Source organism: Falco punctatus, assembly GCF_963210335.1.
Source record: "Falco punctatus genome assembly, chromosome: 16".
Lineage (NCBI taxonomy): Eukaryota > Metazoa > Chordata > Aves > Falconiformes > Falconidae > Falco > Falco punctatus.
This window is the reverse complement of record NC_137596.1, coordinates 7,487,293-7,512,382: the sequence shown is the minus strand read 5'-3', so window position 1 is coordinate 7,512,382 and position 25,090 is coordinate 7,487,293. Positions and strand designations below refer to the sequence as shown.

The 25,090-nt window shown below is 48.7% G+C and overlaps 1 protein-coding gene across 3 annotated transcripts in view; it reads right to left on the bottom strand.

Annotated features, from left to right (window-relative positions):
- Positions 1-25,090, bottom strand: part of GRIK4 (glutamate ionotropic receptor kainate type subunit 4) — a 217,996-nt gene that overhangs the window by 145,390 nt on the left and 47,516 nt on the right. The window contains exon 2 of one of the 3 annotated variants that reach the window (XM_080366403.1): positions 1,166-3,444. In XM_080366403.1, coding sequence (XP_080222529.1) covers positions 1,166-1,247 — 82 coding nt within the window. In that variant the 5' untranslated portion in view covers positions 1,248-3,444. Of the gene's footprint in view, positions 1-1,165; positions 25,037-25,090 lie in introns of all 3 variants that reach the window. The other 2 variants (XM_080366404.1, XM_080366402.1) reach the window with 2 other exon arrangements.

The following is a 25,090-nucleotide window of genomic DNA, read 5'->3' as shown; positions in this document are numbered from 1 at the left end:
CAGGGGAGCTGCCCTTCCTCTCTCACTCCCAAGCACCCACAGTACGTCCCCCACAGAAGGAGATGGCTGGGGTACGAGGTATAAGAAAGGATCCTTCACCATCAGCATCCTGATAACGTATCACACATCCCCAACCCCATCTGCGGGCTCAAGTGGAGCATCTGCCGATCAACATGAAATGCAGTCTGCGGAGCTGAGACTATGCAGCACGAGTGCTCCACATGAATCACAGCTGCTGGGGATATAAAACACCCAGCCACCCTTCCCAGGCTCCTGCCAGCACAGACCCTCCCTTGCTATATATCTGAGCTGCTCCATGCTCTGCTAGCAGAGGGGAGAAGTAATTTTACTTAAGTGTCACTTGTGAAAGTTGCAAATGGGGACAGGAATAGATGAGCTGCTTATCTGCAACAAATAGTTAATAAAACCAGCTAGTAGCTCCAGAGAGAACAGTCAGGAAAAGCAGTTTCCTTTCTAAACAACAGAGTGAAGTGTCAACACTATGAAGCAAGTTTCATTACAAGGTTTCTGGATGCATGTCTTTTCCCTAATCCGCGCAGGCAGCAAGCTAAGATGATGGTGCCTCTTCCCAAACACTTTTTAATAAAGCCCAAAGGGGACTGAATGCACAGGACTTTCCTAAAAATGGAGCATTTTTGAGTTATTCATGTTCTTGTGGCAGTGCTTAAGTAGGTTCAGTTTAGGCTCAAATGCTCCTTGCTCATCAATGTGGGAACGAGCAAATTTGTGACAGAAAACTATTTCCTTCTGTGTGGAGCTCAGGGGAGCATCAAGGCGGGCAGGGCGCGGAGGGCAAGCTCCGTTCCTCGGTGCCTCTTTGCGGAGTGCCTTCCACTTCAAATTTATACAGACAGGGATTCCCATCAGGTAACATCACTGGCATGAAAATCAATGCAAATATGTACAGTCACCACAAACCGTATTTCATTTACAAGATGAAGGAGCAAACACTTCCAAAAGGCAGGTGGGACACCATGGCCCAGCAAGGCCTCAGCACCCCGGCATGGGAAGACACCGCACCGCAGGGAGCGCAGCTACCGCAGGCAAGGCTCCGTGTCCTTCGTCCGAGCATTTCTGCACAGAGTGAGCCAAACAGTGAGCGAAACGATGGTCAAACACAGGTCAGAGCAAGCTTTGTACTCACCAATCCTCAGGGAATGGGGGCTGGCAGCAATCTTCATCAGCCACAGCAGAAGGAGCACCAGAGGCGCCAAGACACGGGGCATCTTCTATAAATCCTCATGGAGCCCTTTGGTGGTCTGGGCATGACATAACTCTGCGGAGGGAACACATGGCACCGTGAGCACCTCTGCTCTCCAACCAGCGACTCAGCGGGATGACACTGCTTGGGGCTTGCCAAGCACTTGGAACAAAGAGTCTATTTACCAAAGGAGGAGGAGGAAGCTATTTACAGACTATGAATTATTCAGGAATTGGAGTCAAACTGGGCAAAGAGCTTCTAAAAAAAAAAAAAAAATGGGAAAGAAACACAAGGAAAAGTCCAAATATTTCATCTTGGCATTTTTAGCATTCCCACAAAAACAAGTGGAAATCAATACTGAATCACATCTTTAATTTCTCCCCTCCCCCCCTCCTATTTTTTTTTCTTATTTTTTTTAAGTCAAAGCAGCCTGCAACTTGAAATATAATACTGATTTGTGGCTTTAGGATAGGAAAAAACATTTTCATACCAAAACATAATTTGAGGGATGGGAATCTGAGACAGAGAGTCACTTTGGCCACCAAACTAGAAACCAGTTCTTTGTACTGCTCCTGCCCCAATGACCATCACCACCTCCTTCCCTCCCTTTCGGGCACAAGAGGATTCCGGACAAGACCAAGAGCAGAACCTTTTTTTTTTTTTTTCTCCTCTTACACGGTAATCCCACGCCGACACACAGAGGTCTATCTTTTAACGTCAAAACACCATCAAAAGGTAGAGCAGTACGTGGAGAATCCACAAACCTACCATTAGCACAGATACCGGCACTGGTTGTCCCACAGCAGACTCCCACAGCACAGTTACACAAATTTTTAACAAACACCATTTTAAGCAGCTATGCAGAATGCAGTTTTTACTTTATAGGAGAAATGGTTGTCCCTCGAGTTGATAAAATTATCTCCACAGACAGCAACATCCTTAAATGCTGACTTTGAGTATTTCATCTGTTACCTTATCTCTCCCTTCTCTGGTTTTCTGGCACACATTCTCACACTATTCCATTTGTCTAATTCTTGGGACAAATACTGAAGTCCTGACACAGGCAAAATCTTTAATTTGCCTTTGAAGTTACCAGGAGTTTTGTTTGAGAAAGACGTAGCTTTTTACTTGCAGTTTTTCAATTAATCTATTTTTAGATTATATGTAGACCTCCTCCATCTCACCTCAGCAGGCCACAGAGGGGCTATCCCCTTTTTACAGACGGGGAAGGGATGCAGGAGAAATATTGAGACGTGGCCATAGAAGCGATGGCAATGCCGGGGCCGCGCAGGGAGTCGCTGCGCATCCCCACTGCCTGGGGCTTGGTCGCCCTCTGGATCTCGTCTCCCTGCAGAAGCCCCCACCGGCAGCGCTGCCTCCTGAGCCCAGTTCTCTCCGACTGAGAAAACTGAGGGGCCTCAAGCTCAAATGCCAGTTGGACGGTTGAAAAGCATCCTGCTTTCAGAAGTTGTGTGCTCAACACATTTTTAAAAAGCAGCTGCCACCAAAAAACCACCTGGAAATCATTAGCCACCTCTGAGGGAGGGCTAGGGCAATTTTCTCTTTTTTTTTTAGTGGAAGTTAGAGTAACGCCTAGGAAGGAAAAGCCCTAAAGGGGTTAAGCGCATGGTAAATTGGTCACTTAGAAGCACTGGCAGCAGCAGAGACAGATTGTGGAGCAACATATCATTTGAGCACTTTGAAGCAGTTATTTCAAAACTTTCCAAGTTATTGACAAAACAGCAGGATCACGTCAAATTTACTCACACTGGTATTACAGCCCAGGCTGTGGATCCGGCGCTCGCAGCACGAGTGGCACACAGGCACGCACGCATCCCCTCCCAGCCCCCCGAGGAGCCGCCGGTGGGTCCTCAAGAGGAGCTGGAGGTCTGCACCATGCTCAGGGTCAGCTCCAAAGCCGCTCCAGGGTCTCCTCTTCCTCCTTTAGGTCTTACTTCTTGCCCCGCCATCCTAGGCATGCTTTCAGCACAAAATACACCCGGAGCTGCCCTGGCCAGCCAGCGGCAATTAACCACCTACAGCTCAACTAGCAGAGCATCTGATTAGGACCTCAGATGTGTTTTGTCTTCTCTCTCCTCCACTGCCGCCTCCTGCCTGGCCAAGGCAGTCTAGAAGACAGTCCTAGAGCCATCGAAGGGAGAGAGGCGGAGAAAAGCTCCAAAGCATCTTGATAATGTCAAGGTGTCCAAGGCATCCTGAGACTGAGAAAACTGGCAGTTGCTCGACACTGCTGTCTCCCCACCACAGCCCCGCCGCAGTCTGCCAGCCACTGACATGTCACCTCCTCAGCAACTCATCAAAAGGTGTTTGTACCAGAAACCAGCAGAAACCTCCGGCGCTTTGCAGCGCAGCACCATCCCTAGCAGGGTGCCTGCGCCCCCGCCTCACCTGGCTCGGTCCCCGGGAAAGGTGGGGCAAGCACTCAGGTTTGTCAGCGGTTCTCACACCAGAGAAGCAATAACAGCAAGCTCACGCAGAGGTCAGAGATGCAAAAAGCGCCAGGCCTGAGAGGATGTCAGTGCTGGCTTCCCTGCCGCAGCACTGTGCTGGTTCCTCTGGTAGGGACAGTGCGAGACGACAGTGTCCGGCTACGCTCCCCACAGCCGCCGCCTGCAGCAGCACACACCTCTCCGTGACCTTGGCCACATCTGTCTAACACCATCTAGCAGGGAGTTTCAAGATCATGTCTTTGTGCAGATAAATACAACGATCCCACCTGCGGCAAACGTTCTGTATCTGCGTCTAAAAGGGATGCGCTGGAGAAGCAGGGCAGCAGCCCAGCCGCGCCTCTGGACTCGGGCAAGGTAAGGCAGGTAACCCACCGCCCCCGGCCAAAGCAGCGAAGTGCCTGACTGCCACGAGGAGGATGCTGGAGCTAACGTCCCCATCGTACTCTGCCAAACCACTATGGAATCATCATGCTGAAATGGGGGGGTGTCATTTTAGACTCTGCAAAGACAAAGTGCGCAAGGGTAACCACTCCGGACAAACCACGAACAGCCGAGGTCCAGGAAAGGGCCGCGTGACTTTCAGCTCTGAGGGACAGATGTGAAGGCCACCTCTCCTGTTTGCAGTCTGGTTTGAAGAGGCGAATTACAAGATTCCCAGAGAAGCAGCTGCCTTTGCATCACCAGCTTAGAGTTAATAGGAAAGCTAAATAATAAATACAGGGCACCCGCTGTGCTCTGCTACGTGAGCGGCAGGGTTGTAATTACCTAGAACATGGAGCACAGAGGGATGCTGCCTTCACCTAACGCATTACCCACTGCTAAGAACAGCTCCCCAGTACTTTGATTTTTGAGCACAAACCCAAGGAACAGCTGTCAGCAATAGAAATACACCTTGGGGTTTGCCAAACAGCAGAACTACCCCAGCCCCTATAACCCATACCATCAACCATCTGCTTGATGAAGGTGCTTGCAAAATGCTCAGGGAGCGCAACACAAGGATGCTTCCCCACCATCACACCTGTGCCACCAAGCAGTGGGAACAGACACTGGAAATCAAGACTTAGGATGAGAAGGAAGGAAGAGAGAGAGGATTTTTCTTCTTAGCCTAATGTCAAGGTTTCTACTTTCAGAGGTATTTCATGCCTCATGTCTGTCTTCATCTCCCCAGTCCCCAAGTTCCTCCTGCCTCCTACTCTCTGAATTCAGGCATGGAAGGGTAGTAAACACAGTTCAAACCCCTTCATCGTAAAGTAATTTCTGCCCTGCTGAGCTAGCCATCTTCCCAACAGCTTTCCCTTCCTTACAGCTGCGAGGTGCACCTGTCTGTCTCATCTCCCCATGAGAAGCCATAAAACATGCTTTCTGCCCAGGTGCAGCAATAAATCATAGGTACGACTAGGGTATCGACTCCAGCGCAGCCCGAAATTCCATGCAGAGAGGGAAGGAAGGTCACATTCTTCTTTCATGCAACACAAAGCAGAAAGCCTTAAGAAAACAGAGGACAAGGACATTTAGCATCTTGCTGCACTAATTCTTGTGCATGTGAAGATGACTTACCCCAGACTCACCCTCACCACGGTTTGCGGGAAATAAATCAAACCAACTTACTGTACTAAAGTTTCCACCAAGAACATGTCAGCCTGTACATTTACAGCTCTTGCATTAATGGCTGCTCTTTATTGTACTGGCAGCATGCTATGATAGCAAGCGAGTCTGGTTGATTGAAAGCTGTTTATAAAGCAATCTGCTACCCCCAAAAGGAATGGGCTGGCTAGATAGGAATTTCATAGGTCCTTCAGGGTGCTACGTGAATTGCTGAATAGCTGGTGGATCATGCTGGCTTCTCTCTGCACAGCATAAGTATGTAACTGTTTTTATGTTAAGCCCTTTTTCATATTTAGCTCTGAAAATTCAAGAGAATAAAATAAATCCAGACCATACTGAATAGTTTTGAGTTCTGTCTGGAGATAAAAGTCTCTAAATACCAAGCAGAATTAGGGACAATTTGCTTCTGAGAGGAAGCAACTTGCTTCTGAAACTGCTTATACATTTTTAATGACTGTGTGAGATGGTACTCTTCTTCGTTGCTATCACATCTTCCTGATATTTTGAGACTTTTGCAGAAAAATTCCTAGACGGTACATCCAAACGGCAGAACAAAATGTTAAATCACAGAGTAAAACTTCCCTGAACCTGCCACACCAATAGTGAAGATATCCCTGGAACACCAGCCACCTCTCTTCTTTCCCTCTTCTTCCCTCTGCCCAGCCTGCCAAGGACACTCACGAACTCCAGGTGCATTGCTATTCCTGGTCACACTTCCAAAGCTGCCGCTACCCTGCAAAATCTGTTTGCCACCTGCCCTGCCACATCTGTCTTGCCACATCTGGCCTCACAAGCTGCAGAGGGCTGCATCCCAACAAGACGGCACAGCATCTCCAGCTGCACTGGCATTTCACTCCACCATCCTGGAAGGCAGCGCCAGGACCAGGCGTTCAAAAATCCCAGCGTGTGCTTTATCCTGATGTGACCTCCGCTTACTTCTCCTGCAAAACCCCTACGCCATCGTCTGCAAGCTCATTGAGAAACCACAAACACCCTTTAAAAATTGGCAGCAACTTCAATCTTATCCAGGCAATCGGGAGGCAGACTTTTACCCAAATGCTAGTTTGGAGGTGGCTTTGGTGTTGATGGATCTTTCTGTGCATCACCAGAAGCTTGATGAATGGTGAGAAAATGCAGCTCAAGCAAAGCTAGAGTAATCCTCACAGCTGAGACAACAAATTTAACAGCTGCAGAGCAGCAAGGAATTCTGAAAAACTGTCAGGAAATATCAACAAACAACTTAACAGAGCCTTTTTCATTCTTTCGACAAGCAAAGATAGCCATTTCCTTTTGCAAAGCTTCATCTGCAGAGATGCTCACATTTAAACGGAACTGACAAGAGGGAAAGAACCTGAAAAACATTTCAACAAGTGACTGTTGCTGGGCTTGAGAAAGCGCCTGTGCGTCTCAGGGGGAGGGGAGGAACTAAATTGCAAGCCTGCCCCAGGGATACAAAGATGTAAGTTCAATTAAACTGAAAAATCACTCCATTTAAAGCTACGAACAATATGTTTTCCTCTGCAAAATGCATAATTAGCATGGGTAAATCATTACCACTAGGTATTGTTGCAGTCAAAACCTCAGTAAGATTGAGAGAAGGATCAGACATTTATGAAGAGAATGAATAGCAAGAATTACAGTAGTAAAGTTTAAGAAAAAAAGGAAAGAAAATGAGATTTTGGATGGCATAAGATTTTGGATGGTATGTAAACCCTTCCCGCTGCAAGGCACCGTCTAACTCCCTGTGTTCGAGGGTTAGAAGAATCACCCCTTGGGGCAAGCCTCCTTACGCTGCTTCTGGAAACAGCTAGCACTAAAAAAGGATACTTAACAATATGAAGCACAGCTCTGTTCCAGTCTAGCAATTTCTATGTTCCTATAAAAACCTATGTCTCCTTTTAGATTTCATCAGCATTAAAGAGCTTGCTTTACTTTCAGCCACCACGCCCCTCCTCTCCCCGTGCTGTTCTCGCGGTACGTGCGCTGTGGCTTGCCAGGGATGAGCCCATCCGAGGTGAGAGACAGACCAGTGGTATCTCTCCTCCCCAGGTGTCCAGGGGATAAAAGGACCTCCAACGGTCCACCACACCACAGCGATGGCACAGCTCCACGAGGGTCACTCAGCTGGCACCAGAGCACGTGAAGTTCAAGGGAAGGTGTTACTAGTGGTAGACACCTGCCCAGCTGATAGATAAAATGGATTTTCTTTATTTCGCCTAGCTGTGTTCTTTTATGTCTCTCTTTTTCTTTTTTTCCTCCGCCCTTCGTGACTTCCAGAAAAAGCAGCAAGAAACTTCAAGGAGAAAAGAATTCTGGAGGCAGTGAAGCAGAAGGATGAATGTATTCCTGACATTTCTCATTCCTGTGGATTATTTTCTTTAACTTTCTCTCCACAATCCTGTGTTCTCTCATCTCACCCTTCTCAATCCTCCCCAGCATTAGCAAAGCCCGATCAACTTTTCCTATCATTGCTTACAGATAAAAGTGGCATGTACCCATCCTAATTCATCATACAAGCTGCATATAGGCTCAGCTATCTCTAAGTTACATTTTCCCTGGCATTATCAACCACAGACCTGTGAACACAAGGAGACTTCGGCAGTTCCAGTTCCAGGCTGAGTCACAGGATGTCTTCCTTCAATTATCCGCTTCTCCGCAGCCTTGTCACAGGACCCATCAGGCCCCCCAGGGCTGGTCAATACTTGAAAGCTTTATTGGCACAGGGGAGTGAATTACTATGTGAAAACCCCACCCGCCCCCTCAGTCAGGCTTACAAAAGTCGCATTACAGATATCGACTTGGTAGCATTAAAACTCATTTGTTGGGGCAGCTTATTTTATTCTGTGAAGGGTTTTAAGCTGGTTCTCTACTAGGAAAGTTTGCCAGTACAACCACCCTGGCAAACCCCTTCAGGCACATAGAAGGATCCAGTTTTCGTGCTGCTGTCCCCTGTCTTTCTGCCCTGCTTCACAGGGCACGGTGAGGCACAGCGAAGCCTTCAGGCACTGCAGAACAAAGAAAGCCCTACAGCTGCTGAGAAAATAGACATCAAGGTGCATAACATGATGGATGCACGCAGCACCACAAGCAAAACGCCCCAATATATGAAAGCGCCAGGACCGTTTGGCTGGGATGTGCAGTGTAACCCTGCCTCACCTCCTTCACGGAGCCCCCTGAGCTCCTGCAGCGGGGGGCTGAGATGGACGAGCTCTGGCCAGTGTCACGGTATGGCAAGGAGGATGCTGCCTTCGGCCGCCCCATCCCTCTGCCAGGAGCAGAGGCAGCAAAAGGGCAGCTTTGCCTGTGCCTCAGCCCCCTCCAGCTCACAGCCCGGCACCGAAGCTTGTAAGCAATGATTTACACCACGCACAGAGTGGCCGAGCCAGGGCGATGGGGGACACACATGCAAGGGGGTTACAGGATCGGTACCCTTCCAAACCGCGCCAGCATGACCCTCCGGAGATCATCTGCCAAAAGCCTCCCTGGCTGTGACAATTCACCGGGAAAAAATAATGAAAAGAGAAAACTAAGACCATGTGGGATTTTCTCTCTCCCTGGTGCCCACAATTTATTTTTATTAACAAACAATAGCAGTTAAAAGCACTGCGGTCTCACACAGCTATGGCTGCTCTACCCACTTCAGACACTCTTAATTGGCTTTAAGCTGCTATCTTAAAGGAAAAATCACGACAAGCCCTGGGAAGGGGAGTGCCTGTAGGTGGAAAGGGAAAGGCAGGTTTTCCTCCAGCTGAGGACAGTGAGCTGCCATTGAACAGGGGAGCCTGGTCTGCACCGGCACCGCTCCTCTGGTCTAAGAGCTGCATGGCATGACATCACCTCAATCTTTTAATCATTTTAAGCACACTGGTTACGGTAATTATAAGGTTTAGGGCTTTTTACCTTCGATACAAGTTTCTGGACAGGTTTGATTCCAAATCATCTAAAAAAGGAGGAAGACAAGCTTTGTTTGCCTGCCCATACCTGGCACTCACAAAACCCTCTGTGCACAGCCTTGCACCAGCCATTTCTCCCACATAAAGAGGCCAGGGCTCCCGTATCAAACACGATGCTACATTTACTCAGCAGAAGACTCCTATCCATCCTGCAGGTCATCGCTTCCCTTAAACCACCTCTGGTGCGGGAGAGCGTGGCTGGCGCGCACTGCATACAGCACGCGGCCAGGTACAAGCCAGTATTTTCAGAAGGGGAAATACAAACGGATCTCTCCAGATGAGGTGGCATGGGGAAACTCCTAGGCAAGCAGAATCTGTTGCTCAACGTGTCTCTTCTTGAAGAGAGACCTGTGGGACCCTGAATAAATACAAAACAGTCAGAGCCTTGGATTCATAAAAAGCTTAACCAGGAAGAAGAAAAAGCCTTTAAACCAACAATTGTTTTACATTAAGAAATGGAGGAAAATGGAGGAAAATGGAGGTTTGAAATTTCAGTTTTGTTCCAACAAAGAACAAAGCCAACACAAACATGTGAACCAGAGACAAGCCACTGTATGAAATCAGGAACGTCAGCTCTTCTGCAGAAAATACCCCTCAGCAGCCCCAGCCAAACACCACTGTCCTACAGCAAACGTGGAAACACAAAGCAAAGAAGTTCCTGTCACTGGAGGAGCCCCAAGTCAAACCGTTCCTTCAAAGCAGGAGGCAGGACACAAGCTCAGCCCAAGCACTGCTTTCTTGTGGGCTGGGGGTATGGGGGTGAGAAGAACCAAGAGCAAAATCAGACCGAAGAGTCAGAGCAAGTGCAAAAGCAACCCTGGTGCCACTTCCCACTGTGCCACCGAGTGCCCTCGCGGTTTGAGGCACGCCAGCCTCTGCCCAGCTCTACCAAGGTCAAACACTCACCCTTACGGGGGCAGCCGGAGACACAGGCTTCGTCTAGCAAACGGCCAGAGACCACCAGGCAGCCCGGCAGGAGCAGGGCAAGCCAGGCAGCTACATTTCCCTGGTGCTGTGCCGGGAGAGGACACATACGCACCACGCAATTGTAGCAATACTGTTATTTTTCCCCGGGCAGTGTTAGTTCCTGGATGGCATTAAACCTTCAGTTCTTCAAATTGCTTGACTTCTCACTAAGCCGTGCTGCGAGTGCACACACTGGAAGAAAAAACCAATCACCAGGACCCCAGCTTTATATATAACGTGCCAAGGACTGTGTTCAGAACGAACTGCATTAAGAAAACCTTTCCATGAGACCTCCTTACACTCAGCGTACGCTCTCTCACCGCAGAAAACTGAGCTGCTCAGAAAACCATTTTCCGCCCCTCAAAACCGATGATTTCTCCAGTTCTACCACACTTTTTCACAGTTCTGTTTTGATAAGTACATACACTTCTGGAAATCTGCTTTCAGCCGTTTGGCTCGCAACAACTGAACCTTCTTGAAGACACACGGTCTTTCAAAATACCAACTTTTTTTTTGAAGGAGATCTTCGGGTTTTGGGTGGTTTCCCCCCCTCCCCCAAGACCGATATTTTCCCACGACATTTCCTTTTATCAAAAATGCTTTGATGGAAAATTTTCAGCTTGCTCAGAAGAAAAGAAGTGCAACCAGCACTAACCCCTATTTGCTGTTAGTGAAGAATTACTGCTACCACCGAGCCTTTTTACACATGAGGGAAGTTCTAAAATATGAATCGGATCTGTGAACATATCAGAAGTCTAGGGGGAGAAAAAGCTCTTAAATGCATCAACCTGATCTCTGGGCTACAGAAAGAAGATTAATCTATTTATTTCACTTACAGTCTCTGGCAGATTCAAGGGGGAAAAGAAAGGAAAACAAAGAAGCCTCTACCAAATCAACCTGCAAGAAGTGGTTTATGGCCAAAAAGCTAGGTTTGCTCCTTTTTATAGCCGCCAACACTGTAAGTGAAATAAATAGATTAATCTGCCATCTATCACCCGAAGAACGTTTTGATACATACAAGCTCAAAAAGCCTGTACCTTGAGGCTAGGAGGAGGTAATCTGTGAATGGCTGAAGATGATGTTTGTATGACCTATTTTTTATATTTTAATGGATCAAGCATTTTTGGGTGTGCCTTTGGAAGATGTTAAGCATATGCACTTGAAAGGAGGTGGGAAAGAGAACTGATGCCAAGCTAAGAATATGCCCAAGAAAGCATAGGGGTGATAGGCATGAGAGCAGACAGAGGAGGAGTAGAGGAGAAGAATCTGCACAAGACAGCAAAGAAACCTCCAAAACTTAAGGTACCCAAGGAAAACACAGGAGTTAGGAGATATACATACACACAGCAGCAGAACTGCACACCATGAACAGATGCAAAAGGGAGCTGCTAAGGTAGTGGAGTGGCTTGTAGCAATAAATAGTCTTCCACAGGAAAGCAGAACCAAAGTCCAAACTGGTAAGTGATGTTGCATTTAAAAGCCACCAATTTGCATGACAGAAGCTTTTAACCCTGCTTGTAGCATAAAGTGACCAAAAAAAAAAAAAAAAAAAAAAAAAAAAAAGACATAAAAAATTCAAACCAGAAACCTGTGTGTTTGATTAATAGTTTAACACCAAAATGCATCCAACCAGAGGTGCAGTGCTACCGTGTTACCAAGATGAAACATCTGAGTCCCAGAGGGATGGAGGAGGACAGGCAGCTCTGGCATCTTCCCCCAGCCTGTTGCAGCAACGTGCCAAACCCCACACCAAGCAGCAGCAGAGCCGGGGAGCCCCGGCCACATGAGAAATACCGCCCAGGCAAGCGCAAGCGTACAGTGCTGGGGGGCCGGCAGAATTTGCTAACCTCCCTCACTGGGTCACTGCAGAGGATCTGAGCCTGAGGGACCAGGCTTTTCTTTTAATCCAACAGAGATTTTTAAAAAGAGCTCACAGGGAAATGAGCCCTCACCTTCCCGGCTCGGCAGGAGGAGCAGTGATGGCGAAAGGACAGAAGAGAGGCAATGTTTGCTGACAAAAGAAAATTTCTTGTTAGGCTTGTCGATACATTACTGGGCGAAAGACCAGAGAAATCTTCACACACATATCCTTGGCAAAAAGCTGCTCAGCTTTTCCCCTCATGACAGCACAGAAAATTCAGTAAAAGACATGACTTCTCTCCACAGGCTTGGCTCTGGCATCGCTCAGCTTCTCACCATCCTCTTCTCCGTCTCATGGCCTTTAATGTATTTATTCTAAGGCTTGGAGAGTCTTTTGCGTAACGGGGAATACAGGCACAGAGCAGCTTGCCTGATGATACAAATAGTGCTTTTGAACAAAGCACCACTCAAGTTTCATAAGTCTCAGGATAACTGCTCTACGTCTGGCTTATCCTTTGTTTCTCAAATATCTGGCCGCTCTGCTTCAGACACAGCCATAAAGTACACAGTTCCAGGACAGCTCTAGACTTCACATATGGCTTTGCCCAAGTTATTTACCGTTTCTCCCTTTAGCAAGCCAAATGCCGTCAGCCCTCTCACCTGCGGAGACCTTGCCCAGACAGAGTCACTCCTGCAAGAGATCTAAGCTCTTCTACACTAAAGCCAGCAGACACCTTTCAAAGTGCTGATGGGACTCGCATCCCAAATTGCCATGAAAACCAGCCTTAGGAAAGGCCTGAGTAAAATTGCACACAGCAAAGAATTTCGCCATTGAGTCAGATGGAGCCTGCATTTTGCCATCACTGTGAAGAGTTGAGCACGGGATAAATCTCACAGCCACTTAAGGGGCTTTTACTCCATTCTTACCTGAGCACAATAATTCCCTTCTTATCTGCAGCGTGATACCAGCCAAAGAATGACCCCACAGCTCCAGACTTTATCCAGGGGTTCAATGTGCAGCAGGCAAAGATCGCTTGGCTCCGTTAACAAAGCATAACAGACAGGCCCACAAAGGTGAAGGTCATTGACTTAGTGTGAAAACTAAATTTTTTCACAGAACAAATTCATCCTGACCACCTTGCCTTTGTGCTGCTCCAAGTTAGCTATAATCAGGCTGCCTATGCTCCTGACTTCGCAGCGTTCTCAAAACTGCTCCCAGAGCACTCGTCCTCATCAGTGATAACCAATTTCCAAACCGAGCAAGGAACAACGCTTTCCAGAGATGGCTTTTCCATTGTTTTCATCACTGGCTTAACATCAATTCCAGTTAAATGAGGAAAGTACAAAGGGACTAAGTTATGCCCATGCTGAGCACTCTGAAAACCCTGCTCACATCATTCTCTTGCAGCTATAAGCATAAATTGTCCTCATTAACCAGCCTTAGCTGAACTTTAATGTTTGCATCTTGACCTATAATCCATCCTAAATCCAGCACCATATTCTAATGCAGCTGTTATCTTTAAGCCCAAATTCACAGCCTGTCTGGCCACACGAGCCAACAGGACTCGGGCACCTGACACCCTGAAATTGTTCCTTCTGGTCCAGGTGCTTCTGGTTCGGTCGCAATACCAAAGAAAGCGAGGTTTACACAGCTGTCTTTTCAATATCCATTGAATCCATAATCAACCTGGAATATGATTGCCAGTTTCCAAGCAAACTTCAGGGGGATGCAGACTCACAAAACTAACCCTTTCTATGAGTTTGATGAAATAATAGTCTAGTAGAGGAGAGAAAGATTTTTCCACAGAGGGAAGGACTGCAAGTTTGGCTCAACTCCCATTAGGCACCAAGGAATCCACAAGGGAAAGACATTACACATGCTCCAAATACAGGGAAAATCATCAATTAGAGCTTCCTGAACTCAGCCACGAGGCACAAACCGTATGCCAGGCTGCCTCAACTCCCAGCTCTCAGCAGCCACTTGGGTTTCTCCCCCCACCCTCTGGGATTCACTTCAGCTGGGATACACTCCAAGCAGAGGAAGTTTTGAGTGGTTGTGATTCAGCACAACTCATTTTGAACCAGTTTTGAGCCCAGCAGGCTTCCAGCTATTCCAGCTGCCCAGTAGCCATCAGCCCAGCTGATTGTTGCTAACTGCCGTCAAATGGCAGCCTGGCAGCCTCTGCATCTTCTCCTGCCCCCGAAAGAAAAGCTATTAATGCTAAACTCCACATTACTCCTTCACAAAAGTAGCTTAGATACTGCTGGAGGGAGAGGGACAAACACCCAGAGGGACGGGTAACCCTGAGCATTTTGAAGGTGAAGGAAGGGGGTCACTCGTCAGACCTCCAGCCTGAGCTCCCCACCCCCCCCACAGAGCCCCTCCACCTCTCAGCCTGCTTTGCCAGAAGTTAAATCACTAACATCAGGGGGTCATTTTCTCTCTGCCACCCCCAACAAATGCTGTTGCTGAAGCAACAAATCCTCAAAGAGTGCAGTGAGACAGTGACCCAGTGTGCAGATGCCGTTATTAACAGAACAAGGACAGCCTGGTGCGTGCAAATAGACCCTTAAATTAAAAATAAAACCATCTGCCACCACCTCAGTTGCTTCCTGCTATAAGAATAGTCCCTGCCTGAAGACGTGCCGCTTCGGAAGCTGTCTGCATCCACCACTCCACCCTCTGCCCTCACACAGCTATTCTGCCAAAGCAGCTCTTCTGCTGAGATGATGCGCATCTGGCAAAGGCTCTTTCACACCTGGATTTCAGCCACTGACGTGGACGTCGTCTGTGGGGGCCCACGGGGTTCACAAGGGACTCTGATTTCACCCAGTGACACAAGCGCATGTCGGGACAAGCACCTGGAGAGCACAGGAGATGCGATGGGGGAGGAAGTGGGTCAGATACTGACACAACAAGGCAGACATGGGTAACCACACAGCCCAAACTCCTGCAGCAGCACCATGCAGGAGCCCGGCCAAGTGCACAGCACAAACCCTTTTTCCTTCAAGAGCTGCTTTAGAGAGGAAACGCAGCAAAGAATGATCAGTACAGAAAACCTTTGACAAGCCAAGGAGAGAAAAACCAAACCAAACCAAACCCCCCACATTCCCGGCAATAAACAGTGCATAACTTCCTATTACTGAAGGGCTGGGGTAACTCTGGCCCCTGAACAGCCTCAGACATGCCACCGTACGGGACCCCACTGACAGCACTCCCAGGGCGCTGCTCACGAAGGGCTGAACAAATGCAACACCCCTTCAGACCAGGCTTCTCTCTGAAATTCTTTTTCCCTCCCTCCTTCGCAAGCGGGCTGTAGGACTCTGCAGTCACTCAAGCCTCCTAAAAACGGCGTCCATTTCTTTAGACAGCTGGTGTGGATGTTTATCCCAACGGCTCCCTCTTCGGGACTGTTCCACCCCTGAGCTGTGCAAGCTCAATGGCTCCCCAAACTCTGCAGATGGCTCAGGGCAGGCTGCTGCGGACGGGGCAGCTCACCCGCCTGCTCTGCCTGGTGCAGCCAGGGAGATGCCCGCCTGTCCTTTCTGCCCTGGCTCCTACCTGCAACCCAGCGTCCCACTTCTCCCATCCCCATAGCTACACCAGTGCTGCCTCTGTGCCAGTGATCTGCCAAAACCCCATCCCCACAGGCAGGAGAAAGGAGCACCTGCCCTCCGCTGCTATATAACGCATTCCCTGGGAAAGGATCCCACTGCTCTCCCCGTCTCACTCGTTTATCGAAGCTGGTTATGTTTTTTCCCACTCCTTCGCTATAAACCTCCTTGGCTGCATTTATCCTCAGAGCACCTCTACAGAGGAGAGCGGTGCTGTTACCCGGCGTACGGGCTGGCTCGCCTGAGGGGACACGGCGGGTCTCTGGCAGGGCACACGCAGCCCTCACACAGCCAAATCAGCATCAGGACCGCTTGCACCATCGGAAGGGGTGGCGAGAGCAGACATAGCAAGGAAAGGCATCCTGAAGTTTAATGGGAAATACCTGGTGCTACACAACCCTTGGGCTGTAGAATCAGGCAAGACTCCCAGTTCCATTGAAACCTGCCGCCTCTGACTGCTGTTCCCCCCCCAGCCCGCGAGAGTGGTACATATTTGCAGGAGTGAGAGCAGCTCTGGGCAGCAATGTGAAATCTCTGTCTTTTGGGGCATTTTAACCTTGGCCCCTTTGTTCAGCCAAAACCATTCCTCGCTGTAAACTCTGCCAGGCTTGACCACCCTCCTCCAGTTCAGCAGGGAGCAGCCATGCACGCAGGCAGGGCTCAGCTGCGAGACCCACGGCTGGGGGCACAGCCCTGCCCCCCCACTGCCCACACCTTCCTGCAACGCCATCGGGCCACCCTCCCGCAGAGGCACCTATGGAGGTAAAGGAGAAATGCAGAACGGCGTGTCGGGGGAGAGGAGGAGCTGGAAACGCTGAGTATTCAGAGCTGGAAAAGGTCACATTTCTGCCTAAAAATGAGCAGGCGCTGGAGAGGAGAGAAGAGCATCCAAGTCACAGGGAAAGAGTGGATGGTCTCCAGATACTTGAATTTATGTCAACCTGGAGACTAGACAAAGAGCCATTAACTCCTGGGCTGTCCAAGCAAGAGCTGGATGAGTGACAACTTTAGCATTACGACTTCAATGGACCATCTCCCCTGGGTGCCAGGGAGAAGATTCTCTTTCTGGCTCTACTTTCCAAAATGCCAAGAGAGATCCAAATCAACCACAGGCTGCCATCCTCACGTTAACGGCCAGGAGCCCTCTTCATCCTACGTGCCTTGTGAAGGCTGATAAAGAGAGCTGCCTGGCAGCGCTGAAGACTCTGCTCTTCCTTCACCCGCCTCCTCGCAGCTCCCTGGCCCTCTCTTACGAGACTGACTGCCACTCATGCAGGAATGGGTCTCTGGGGAGGATGGGGGGCACAGGATTTTCAAATCCCTCTTTCGGAGCTGACAGCAGCCTTTCAGCCCAACAACAGCTCAAAATGCTTGTGAAGAGAGATCTTTTTATGAGAGCTCACCCCCCTCGAAATCTTTCCAAGCTCCTTTTCTTAGGCACTTTGAAATAATTAAAGTCTTCCATCAAATTATACTGAAGATCTCTATGAAAAGCCTTTAATTTCCATTCGCTTAATGTAACTCCATCCACCAGATGAACTCTGTGGGGGGCTTTTTTGTTTTGGGTTTTTCTTTTTCCATCTCTTTTTTTTTTTTAATTTTTTTTTTCCTCCCCTCCTAAAATATCATGCTGGGAAACTTTAATTTGATTTTACCCTGACTAGAATTTTGGGCTGTGCCACATCCTGCCAGCCGATCACAGCTGCAGTGGTAATCTCAAGCTCTCTTTAACTTCGATGCGTCGCATTTAATCAGCTCGTGGTCGGCAGCAGCAATCTCTGCGTGTACGGCAGGCGTGTGTGTAAAGCCTCCAAGTCAGCAAGAAACCTAAAGAGCACCAGAGTCTCCCCGATCCATTACTCCCTCCTGCAGGCACGCTGACATACCAAAAAGTGGTCCAGCAAATGTAGGTTTACAGCAGAGAAGGGAAGGTTTTATATTTTATCTAAATGGCCAAGTTGACCTTTAGCTCACAAAATAAACGGCAGGGATTTTCCACAGGGCAGAAATAGCTCTTTCCACCCCAGTGGAAACTGATAAACTCCTTACTGAACAAGAAGTTTCCCAAAAGAGAGGCAATATCCCCTCCCGAATAACTATCGGCAGACGCTGGACAAACTGTGACTTCGTGGCACAGCTCCGCACGAAGCCGCAGCAGCCACCGCAGTCAGAGGCAGCTCAGGATGCCACCAGGGAAGCGCAAACGTGCCGAGGGCTTCCTCGCGCGTGCCACAGCCTGTAGCTGCAACTGAAGGAACCGAGCCCAAGCACAAATCCCGAACAAATTTGCATTCCCCTGTCACTCCCGCTGTAGCAGTTTAGTCACTTCAAAGCCTATTTGCCTTTACACAAATGCAAGAGAGTCTGCTCCCCAAACTGTTCGGGCCATCTGTGCGCTGCACGTTAGCATCTCCGAGGGCGAGCTCGCCGGCGCGAGCACAGGGAGCCGGGAGTGCAAAGGAGGGATGCGGAGCCCGCTCTCTCCCACACGCCGCTGGCTCCACGCTCCGAGGCAGCCACCTACACAGCCTGGGCTCTCCGCGGCGGTGGCAGACTGCCTGCGCAGCCGAGAGACGCAACTCTTCCCCGGGGCGAGGAAGATGCTGAGGGAGCCAGGCCAACACCTTTGAATTGCACCAGGCAACGGGGGGGAGCCAAGGAAGAGACCAGGAGGGGCTGCTCCCGGAGAGGGGGGCTCTGCCAGGCGGGGTGGCACGTGCTCCTGGAGCTCCCCCGATTTTTGTGGCTTTCTGCAGGGTCCCGCTCCCACTGGTGTTGACCCACCCCTCCTTGTCAGGTACCCGGCTGCCTCATGGCCCAGCACACTCCCCCGGCACCAGGGTGGCAGCAGCGGTCTTATATAAAGTTGAGAAACCGCGGCTCAAATCATACCAAGCGAGATGCCCACGGCCAAGCTGCACAGCACGCAGCGGAGGAGAGGACCGAGGGGACCACATGCAGCCTGGAGGATGAGAAAAATGCCCACAGTTAACACGTGTGCCTGAGTGAGGGTGGCACAGCACTAGCTGCAGCCAGAGAGCGAGCGCCAGGTACACGCTTGGCAGATATCTGGGTTGGTGAGAAATGGCTTACCAGGATCCATGTAGGTGGGGCGAAAAAAAAGAAAAAAAAGAGAAAAAAAGACAGAGGGGGGAAAAAAACCACACACAAGCTGCGAGAAACAGGCTTCAACTGCTAATAGCTGAGAGCCACAGGGCAGCAAACAAAGAAAAGGCAGAGGGACACGAAGCTGCTCTGCGCCCTAGGAGAGTGAACAGGGAGAGGGAGAAAAAGGAACACAGCTGCATTTCAGGAGCAGCCAGTGTGTTGGACTCCCTCACTGGTAATAATTCAACCCTTCAAACGTGGTTTGACCATGCTAACCTGAGGAGTATATCCCAGATTACCTCAGAGCCAGAAATAAGAAGAGAGATGCCTGTGTACCTGCAGTCACTTCCTAGCAAAGAATGGGACCAGACAGCACCGCACGCAGGGATGTGACCCTGCAGGGAGCACAGGGCCGTCTCCCGAAACAGCCACAGGGCTCACTCTTTCCCAGGGCTTTTCAGAATGCTGCAGAAGCTCTTACATTCTCCAAAAAAAGAGCCCTAAAAAAATTTGTGACACCTCTGCCCAGGCTTTTTGAGCTATTTATGAGAGTTAAAGCACTGGCATGGTATTCACAGCAGCTGCTCAGCAGAAGGAAGATGATGATGATGATGAACTTGTGTTTGACTTTGTCATTGTAAGCACACAGCAGATGCTGGGAGATAGGGTTAAGGGCGCTTTATGGGGTCTCACAGAAGCCAGCCAACAAGCAAGCAAGTATGCAGGAACACGATGTATAAGCTTGCTGACCTTCCAAAACAGCACGGCTTGACTTTACTAATCAAAGTACCAGCAATGTCCAAGAGCTGGAAAAGGCAATGGCTCCTATGAGGCAAAGCATGACACTGTTTCAGGACACCAAGATTCATCCCCAGTTCTGCTGCTTGGCTAAACTACTTTCTCTCTTAATGCATTAATTTTACCATCTGTACGAAGTGAGAATAATGTTGCAGACCTCCTTCAGTGAAGGGCTTTGAGGTCTCAGGAAGAAGAGTGTTCTGCAAGACTTACATATCATCATTAACTCTGGCCAGGAATAACCCGGAGCCTGGAAACCTGGAGCACCATTTTTCCAGCTGCATTTGGAATGTGTTTTCCTCCCTCCAACCCCACTAAACTCGCACCCTGATCCTCTGCCTAGCTGGACTTTGTCATTTATTTGAGCTACAGCAGCACTCTAAAGGAAATCATCGAGGCTCCAGATAAAATCCTTGTCCTCAAATACTATGCTCCTGTCATCCAAACCAAGACAAGCCTTGCTCCGCACAGATTAACAAAGCCAGGAAAGGACCCTGAAACAGAGCCCAGCCCTCATCAAGGCAGTGCTCTGCTCACTAGAAGATGCTGCTGTTAACATTCTGCACCCTTAGTTTTCAGCCAGTGCTCACAGAAAAGAGTAATATTCAGTAAAATGAGAAGATAACATCTTTTAACAACATCCTCCACTGAATTTCAGAGGGATTTTTGTCCTGTGGCACAGCCAGCTCAGCCACTTCTATTCCCCTCCACAGTGGGACAGGACATATGGAAGTCACTCCAATAGTTCAGTGTAAACAAAAACCAAATGGGTTATGCGAGGCAACTTTCTTCTATAGAGACACTCCCTCTCACATTAAACAAAAGCAGTTGCCAGTGATTTACCAGTTCGAGCTATTCTAATAATTCTCCCACTGACAGCTCGGGACAGGCAACACAGCACTGGTATCGTCAGGTCACTGTTCTGCCTCAGAGCATCGTCCAGAACAGTGCTGGGATGAAGGTAATTAACGATGTGGTAACTAATCTGTTTAGTCATCCACTGTGTCTACAATTCATTTCTGTCATGTGTAAATAAGAGTATCAAAGCTCAGCAGTAACGGCTGTCAAGTAGCATGCTATCCCACAGCAGATTTGCCGGGGCTTAGAGAGGAGTCTAAGCAGCCCTCTCTAAACAGCCGTGTCCAAAAAAAACCCGGTACTCGCCACCAGCAAGAGTCAGAAGGCAACAGATACAAGGAGCCCTTCTCAGAGCAACTTCACACACTGCTCCTCCTCACAACCCCTCGGTACATTCATCCATCCTCACTTCACGCAAGGGAAAACTGAGACCCAAAGAGACCAAACAATTTGTCCAGGATCACAAAGGCAGCCGATGGTTGATAGGACATTGAACTGAGATCACTGGGTACCACTGCAAGCCCTGAAACAGCCCATCCTCCCACTAAAACAAACAAAAACCACTACAGACAAGATTTCATGAAATATAGCTAGCAAACTTCTTTCAGTTTTGGAATTCCCAGTGTTTGGACTTTGTAAGTGTCCAAGAGGTCCAAGGAAAACAAGAAATAAAAAAAAAAAAAAAAAATCAAAGCATTGTCAGTGCATTCAGACATGATTTGGGTCTGGCAGTACCTGATCCACCTGCCAAGAAGGCAGGTTTGGGCAAGTACAAAGAGAATCTAGCCTCACCTGCATGCTCTAGATGCTGCTCTAGATGCCCCATCAAAACGCGACCCGGATTCTGGCACGCTCACGGGGAAGAGGCATGAGTTTCATGGTTACATTCCCACTTCTGGCTCCGTATGGAACCGGAAGGGACAAAAATCACAGCTCAACAGTCTGCGGGGGAATCCACTTCCCAAGGAAATCCGCTGCTAGAAATAACAGATGCTTCTCCAAGGGTTCCCAGCGCAGTTTGGTAGACCCAAGGGGCGGACGTTCTTAGACTATCAGCCAGGGAAATTTTGGCAGTGCCTCTAAAATTGCCTCATGGAGTTTTCAGGGTTCACCCATCAGCAATGTCTGACACAGCAACTGAGATTAAAACTGTGTGGGTGGGTACATGTTTGTGCCTGCTAGTGAGCTTGTAAAAGATAACACACACAGCGTGATAGCTTGGTCTATTGAATTGGGACTCCAGAAATCCATTTTTAGCGCTGCAACTGCCCTGTTCACTTATCCTGAAATAACTCACTGTCTCTTCTTCCCACTGTTTCCCCTTCTATAAAACGGGAAGTATTCCCTACTAGGTCTTCTTGCTTCGGTACTGCATGGATCTACCCAAATGAGCTTCAAAAGCACCAGTAAGCCATACACTTCCCTGGAAGTCCCAACATGGATTCAAAGGTTGCTTCTAGAGACTCCTTACCAGCCACGTGGAGAGGAGGTGCCTTCAACTCCTTCCCAGAGCACACAGCAACATATGCATACGCTGACAAGGTCATGCCTGCCTTTGTAAGGGGATTTGGGAGCTAGAGCTGAGCAGCGCCACAGAAAAATAGAGTATCACAATTAAAAAAAGAGTAAGCTTCTCATACACACACACACATACACACAGAGCTCAGCTTCAAGGTGGAAAACTTATTTGTTTGCAGAAGATAAGCTTGCAGAAGCTGGATTCAACAAGAGGCAAGGCACGCCGGCCTTGCTCCAGCAAAACATCTGGGCACGCGGTCGCCATCAGAAAGCTCACGTCTGTGCCTAGCTTTTGGGCTCAGGTGACTCTTACTTCGAAAGGCAGATACCCGAGCATTTTCCTGGGTGGGAATCACAGGGCTTGACACCAAAACACACCACAACCCCAACGCTAGATTGACTTCAGCCTGCACAGGTCTTTGCGGCACACAGGCCTTGAGAACAGCCAAAAATGCCCTGAGAAGTTACTGGTCTCCTGAGACTAAATTCAGATGCTCTCTTCTTCCCTGTCCACCTCTACTTCTATCACCATTTTATTGTGAACATTTGTGGTTTAATTTCTGCCGCTCCCCACCTTTTTGTCTTTTCCAACCCCACTAAAACCTGGCAGGTTTTAAAAACCCTGTGTATCTTGATGAGAAGAGGGCTGGAACGACTCCTTTGGGGACAATGGATTAGATTCTCCTGCAGTGTGCCTACAAAGTCAAAACCAAATTCTTCCTTTTTATAGGAATTCATTCAAAGCCTATTGATCTGAGCCTTCATCCCGGTCTTAACAGTCTCTGAGTTTGAGCTGTTTTGATCAAGGTTTCTAAAATGACATTCAGCTCTGTGCCCATACCTGCTCAGCCAACCAGCCCAGTCCCCTTTGCCCGCTCCTTGCCCCAGTGCCATCTCCCACACGCTGTGCCCGACTCCATGACAAAAAACCACGCGGCGCTCCATCTCCCCGCACGCCCCCCTCCCCAGATTTGTACCTTTTCTCCCCACCAACACCACTGCGCTCCGCTTTTCTACAAGGGATGAGATTGCTCGTGACGCAGGTGGGGTTCCACAGGCACTGCAGAAGGTGGGGACGGCTCGGAGGGTTACGGAGGCTGCAATCACTCGCTGGGAGTCATTACGAGCAATTACTAAGCTGAACCTAGAGACTCCTTATTACCCGAGTTATTGTTCTGGAAGCAGCTTTTGCAGTCAGCTAAAGAGGTCGTACATGAGGACTCACGCTTATAGATTATGACAGTTTAGATTTACTCTGCGCTACTGCATCAAGGTGTGAAAGAAACTCCCGTATGTGAATAGTTGTAAGAGCCGTCACTTACGGCTCCTGCCTGACCATTCCAGCACACTTGAACCACTGCTGCGGTCATCAGATCATCCCATCTGATCTCAAGATCACTGAGCAACGCCATCAGCAATCTTCACAGGTTTTTGAGAGCTGGCAGCCAGGGCAGCACAACTCCAGCACTTCCAGAGCAGAGAAGGATGGCCACCAACTGCGCCAAAGGAAGCGGGGTGGGAAATCGTTGACCATGAGCAGCTGAGCAATTCAGAACCTTACATCTCCTCTTTTAAAATTATTTCCCTTGTAGGAAATAATAATTAACTTAAAGGACATAGATGATACCCAAGCCTCAGCAGCTCCTGCAACATCTCCTGGAGTTTCCTGCACCATTTCTACAGTCCACTGTAACCCAGCCTCAGCCAGTTACCCCTTGATCCTGTTCCCAGATCCAGCAAGTTTTGTTTAGGCCACATCAGGTTGCACAGCAGATATGCTGCCCGCACTATGAACGTATAACCCTCCCTCTTCACGTGCCTCTCTAGCACCCTGCAAGCTGCAGATAAGCAAGGACACAGCCCTACGACCCCAGAAAAACTGGGAACCGAGCACAAGAGGAGAGGCAGGCAGGCAGACAGACAGATATGCAACAGCGAGCACAAGGCAGCAGTGAGATCACCAAGATGACTGGGAGAAGCAATAGCCCCAGATTTATATCCAGGTTCGAATGTCTGCTGGAGCAGAAGGTCAGGGGAACAACCCTGCCTGCCAGAGAAGAGCAGCAGTAAATCCTGCCTCCTACCACAGCTGGCCTGGAAGTTACAGAAGAAGGATAAAACTGTTCTATTACACAATCCTAAAAGATGACATGGGGGTTTTTGGTAGCATTGCTCTAAATCTTAGATCTTTCTATATGGGACTACTGAAATCTGTAGCTGTATCTTTTGGGCTGCGTTACTAATGGAAGATTAATTAGACCGAAATGAGGAAGCCATTTGAGATACAGCCAAGCCACAGCAGGTTGAGATCATACAGGCAGCCACAGGACACTGCTCCTAAGGCAGCGAGACAGAGGCAGATCGGGTGGAATGTGCCATCAAGAAGCTCGAGGGCCTTGATTTGAGCCTACTATAACTGCAGACAAAACAGAGATGGAGCTACTTTCATGCAAGCACATGACTTAACGGCAGCTAAAAACAGTTACGGGGTAGCAAGAACAGGAAAAATATGTCCAGTTCTGAAGTTAAAAGGCATTTTCTGTTTTTTAATAAATAAAGCACATTTCCATTCATCATCATTCAGAAAGTCGATAAGTACGCAACTTGTAAAGTAATAATTACTATGGGTTGATTCCTCCTCCCCCACCTTTTGAAAAACACATCAGAATTGGGGTTCTTTATCCACAAGCCAGTGGGAATAGCAGTGTCAGGTGCTATTAATAAGAGGCTGCCTACAGCCTGGAGAAATTCAGCCATTCTCACCGGGACTTTCTACCCATTCTCAGACTTTAATTTTCATTCATCAAAAAATAATAAAAAAAGGTTTCAAACATACCGAGTGGATTGATGCACACACGTTTCCCCCTCCACCCCCCTGCCTTCCCCTTTAATGACTTTGCCAAAGGAGAAAAATAATTCAGTTGCGGCCGAGAACGGCATTTAAAAGTGTTTTTTGTTTTAAAGCTATGCATTGTGCTTAATTATAGACGTGTTATAGCTCGTGTGATCTCCTTCCCTTCCCGGAGTGAGTTACATCACCAGCCACCACCACATGCCTCCACCTACGACAACAACGTTACAGCATAAGGGCCAGATCACACTGAGCAGTCATTTCC